The 5,281-nt window shown below is 35.4% G+C and overlaps 1 protein-coding gene across 1 annotated transcript in view; it reads left to right on the top strand.

Annotated features, from left to right (window-relative positions):
* Positions 1 to 142: 142 nt before the first annotated feature.
* Positions 143 to 5,281, top strand: part of LOC117107626 (CMP-N-acetylneuraminate-poly-alpha-2,8-sialyltransferase-like) — a 14,527-nt gene continuing 9,388 nt past the window's right edge. Inside the window, exon 1 of the mRNA XM_033249335.1 lies at positions 143 to 278. Coding sequence (XP_033105226.1) covers positions 143 to 278 — 136 coding nt within the window. The remainder of the gene's footprint in view (positions 279 to 5,281) is intronic.

Below are 5,281 nucleotides of genomic sequence, written 5' to 3'. Positions count from 1 at the left end.
AGGCGACCATGGTGACGTTGGTGTTAAGAATGATGATGCTGCTGATGATGATGATGTTCAAGAAGATGATAAACTAAAATATATGAATAAGGATTATGCAAAGTATGGAGTGGTAATGATGAGGATGCTGTTGTTGGCGATGATGGCGAAGACTGTGATGGGTGTTGATGTTAGTGACTATGGTAATCGTGATAGAAATTATAGTAATCATATCAAAGTGAGGATGATGGTGGAGGTGATTTATGCTACAAAGGGTGTTGATAGTAACTATGGTCAAGGCAATTCAAATAAAAGACGCACATCTCGGGACATCAAGGCATAATTATAACTCTGGCATTGACATTCTATGCGCCGCACGACCTTTTACGCTGATCTTCGCAGAAACCATAGCAACTAAACCATAATTAACCATCAGCGTGTGACAAATTATCCACCCGTTACCAGTAACCATTATATCGCGCGTCGTGCGATGGTTACAAATGCCTAATTAGGCGTTGAATTAACATTAGACTGAAATTATATTCGTTATTGTAGCAATAATTTTACCGATGCGGTGGTGTCCGGTGGTTCATAAGACCCAATTCTTAAAAAAATAAATACATTTTCTTAATCTTTTTGTACACCTTAGTCCAACAATGTCAAAAACATTAAATTTTATAAAAAATCATAAGTTTTGAATTCCTAACTTTTCATTTTGTTGGTCAATTTTCACGAATTAAATTGCAGTTTATAGAAGCACTTGACAAGCTGGTGGTCAAAAGAAATCCGATGCAACACACATTGAGAAGTACCCAAAATTGATAAAAATAGTAACTAACATGAAACGTATGGCACGCATTGAATTATAATTAACTAATATCGGATTGTCTATGCCGTTATATCTATATGTTAATGCCACAGTAAAGATGAAAGGACTCTACGCATGTGCTATGTTTGCGAGCGGAGATGTGCGTCCTTTTGTTTAAGTGCCTTGTTATGATTATACATTATTGACATCCATGGCGATGGTGACGATGTTGTCGAAGGTGACGACAATGATGGTGACTATGATGAGTGCAAAAAGCGATTTACTGTACTGCAAACAATGATGAAATATATTCCTTATACCTAATATTACATTTTAAAATATATAGTATGGTCTATAATATCCTCGGATACAATCAAAACTGAAAGAATAAAACAAAAACAACATAATAATTAGAAAAAATAACTAAAAGTTAAAAAATAATTTGAAGAAACATACTTTTATTATTCAAAATGCTATCGGCATAAAAATTAATTTTCCCTATCTAATTAACTTATAAATAAGTACTTATAACATAAATAAAATTACGTACATTACTTCAATAGAAAATAGAAGGAACACAAGTAATGTGCTTTTATTAATGATAGCTATGTACAATTAAAATTCAATGAACAAAACCTAGTCAAATTTTAAAACATGTAAAACATGAATTCAAAATCACTCTAAGAATAAAAAAAATAACAATTATATTAAACAAGAATTTTTAAATTAGTTCACCTGTTAAAAATTCAGAGACGAAAAAAAAAATTATAAAGTCAGAAGTACTTAACACAGAAAATAGAAAAAGTACTGTAGGATAAAATAAAAGTATTTGAAGAAATTTATAATATACGAAACGTAAAAAGAACTACGAAACAGTTACAGTACTCCCAAAATACTTAAAACGCATTACGCATTGCGCATTACAGCATGTCATATTGTTACTTGTTTTTATTTAATCCATATTTATTGAGGATTATACGTTCAGCTCACAAAAAATGATAAACCAAAATAAACATAACAGGACGTCAAATGCACATAACAGCATGTCGAATGCACTTTACAGAACATCGGAACATTGGTGGCACTATAGATTCAAAATATCACCTTCCAGATTTGGCAATAAACTCATGAATATTTATTAGTAGTTTCTTATTCTCGACAGAGCTGTTTTGATAGGTCCGGTTCGATGTCGAATTATAAAAATTGTAAGCTGTGGTACCGAGACCTATGACGATTAGTGCCCAAAAATGTTTACAAAAACGTAATGCAATAATTGTATATTATAAAATATAAAATAATTGTAATTGCAGTATTAAAGACAGAATTGTAACAATTTTACAGATTATAAAAAAGAGACATTATAAAAGGCAAGAGAAAACTTTGAACAGACATTAAAACCATCAGGCATATTGACTACTATTGTATATTAAAGCCGCTCCAAATCTCTTTCCTATTCTTCCTTCTTCCTTTATTCTTTCACAATTTGCGTTCATTCATTCTTTTTATTCATATTTTTATACACTCACATAGTCACTAGTTTCTTACTATTGAAACTGCATTACGATTTTCGAAACTTTGTATACAACTTCACCATTATCCTAATTTCTAAGGCTATTGTATTTATCGCAGACAGCTTACTTATTCTCTAAATCTATCTTATAATAAGAGTCTTGTAAGTTGCTGAATTTTTAACACTGTTTAATATCACAACTGAATTTTGCGTGCTTATGCATCAGCAAATAAGTTAATAACATGATCAAAGTTAGCAATTTTGTCTGCTTCATCACGCTCAATACTAAGTAGTGCCAAAACAGATAGTCTCGCTTGTCCCATCGTGGCTCTGAGCTGGCAGGGTGAGCTTTAGTCATATAGTCATTAGAAAATCGGATAAAAAAAACAGGAAAAAAAACGGTCGAAATGGACTGAAAAGAAATCACAATCTATAAATTTGCCAATACAAACAACTACATTCAAATTTTTATATTAACTAGAAAATGTTCGTGCCTGACAACATACATCAATTTCGTTGATGCATAATTGCATAATTTATTGGCTGCTAACATTTAAGCGTTTTTGTAGAACCGTCTGTAACTCAGTGAGAGCTATATTTTATTTTCATCTGATTTTAATCGTTTTAAATATGAAGCTATTCAATATTTAATTGGGTAGACAGCCTAAACCTAAACAGTCCCATATTATGTGTATAGTATAATAAATCGTCGGATTTGGTAAAATGTTTATAATATTCTGCTTGCTATATAAATCTATGCCTATTCATATTGAATATGAACGACATGTTTGTGGGAAATAATACCGGTGTGTAAACGTTTATCGTTCAGAATCTGTAATACTATAGCAGTTAATATGTATGCTATACTATAAACTGTCATAAATAACCGACCATAACCGAGATTCAACGCTGCTTATTATACTTTTAAAGACCATGCTGTATGTAAACAGTGTCTAGGCATAGAGATATTATAATTACAGTGATAGTCCATTGTTTTCACTCTGGTTACACTGTCTCAACCGACTACCAAGAGATTTTGGCCTACTCTTACCGTAGTTTCTAAACTAACTGCTCCATGCCCTAACTATGCCATGCGGCTTTCATATTCCACAAGCAGCGATCACCCCTTTCGCAAGTGTCTCGAAAGCTTAGACCACAAAAGCTAAGACCTAAAACCACGAGATATCAGACCCACTCGAAATATCAGACCCCGCAAATTAAGACCCTCAACTAAGTTTTCGCTGGGCGGCATAATTATACATGACGTCACCATATACAAGCCACTCCCCTCGGCTGAACCCGTTGTATTTAGCAATTACCTACTGAAACGCAACCGTTTCTACACAAACCGTTGTTAGTGTACTGGCTACTCCACGGAACCGTACGGTTTCGATAGCGGTTTCTAATGCACATCGTGCGAATATCTGATATACTGTATTATGATTCTCGATCGTTTCTCGATAATAATAATAATAATAATGATGATGATGATGATGATGATGATGATGATGATGATGATGATGACGATGACGACGACGACGATGACGATGACGATGACGATGACGATAATGATGATGATGATGGGGACTGAATCTCGGTACCAGTCGGTACCAGTCGACACCTTTGATCACGAGCCGACTACCAATCAACGCTCATAATTAATCTTGCGAATATTTCCGAAAAAATGCGAAAGTTTACGAATGCAGGCGGTTACGAATGTTACGAAAATTGCGGGACACACAGCGGATCCTATGTCGGGGAACAATGAGGTTCTCGCCGCCACGCCGACTTTAGCCCCGCTATGGTTGGTATAAAGTGGAAAATAATCGAGCTATCCTTTCATTCCACTGCTGGATCGCCACTGAACTCATGGGTACAATTTTTCCTCTCTTTAACTCAAAATTTTCGGTTTGACAGAATTTGGGGAGGGGTGGGAACGGGCCCTCATTCCCCCACACCTTTCGCTGGATCCACCACTGGTCCTGGTTTCATGTTCTATGCTTTTAGTGATTTTATCTTTTTTATTATATACTATTTTGAAACCGAATTAAAAAAAAAAAAAAACAAAGGCAAGGTAAGGTGAATGTAAAAAGAACAAACTATCCTAAAAATATAAAGAATGAGAACGATCGAGAACCATAGTATCGGATACAGTATTCGCACGATAGATGTGCATTAGAAACCGCTATCGAAAACGTACCGAAACCGTAGCGTACGGTTCCGTGGAGTGCAAATAGCCGTTTTGTTTGTACTGTTTTTTCTCCAGTAAACGTCGCAAATAGGGGCCTTAGCTGGTCGATGATACTTAATGGTGTTTTTATTTTTATGATTAGTCAGTTCTTTATATTGACGTTAGCTTTCGAATAAAGGTATTGTCTAGAAAGGGTGTCCCGAAAGCTCAGACCACGAATGCTAAGACCTAAGACCACGAGATATCAGACCCACTCGAAATATCAGACCCCGCAAATTAAGACCCTCAACTAAGTTTGCCAGGATTTCCAGACAATAATACCTTTATTCGAATGCTAACATCAATATATAGAACTGACTAATCATGAAATAAACACCAGTTAGTATTATCGATACCAGCCATGGAGTTTTATTTATGTTGATAATAACAACACCATCCAGCTAGGGCCCTAATTGCGACGTTTACTGGAGAAAACAAATATAGTACAAACAAACCGTTGTTAGTGTACAGGCTGCGATTTTTTTTTCCGCACGAAATATTTACATGAAACTCCACTCGGGCCGTCTCGGCTGAATCGACCCGAAAATCTCATTGCAGAATTCAGGAGGTCAAAAGAAAAAGTGTCTGCTCTTGTCCTCGTATCGTACTCACTCGAGTCAAACCGAGATGGCCCGAGTGAAGTTTCATGCACATGTTTCGTACGGGAAAAAATCGCGTACAGGCTACTCTACGGAACCGTACGGTTTCGATATAGCGGTTTCTAATGCACATCGTGCGAATATCTGATATATAC

This window comes from Anneissia japonica, unplaced genomic scaffold, assembly GCF_011630105.1.
Source record: "Anneissia japonica isolate Jap-2015-1 unplaced genomic scaffold, ASM1163010v1 scaffold5330_len1712360_cov203, whole genome shotgun sequence".
NCBI classification, from domain to species: Eukaryota; Metazoa; Echinodermata; class Crinoidea; order Comatulida; family Comatulidae; genus Anneissia; species Anneissia japonica.
Note: the sequence above shows the minus strand (reverse complement) of the source record. Positions and strands in the feature narration are given on the sequence as shown.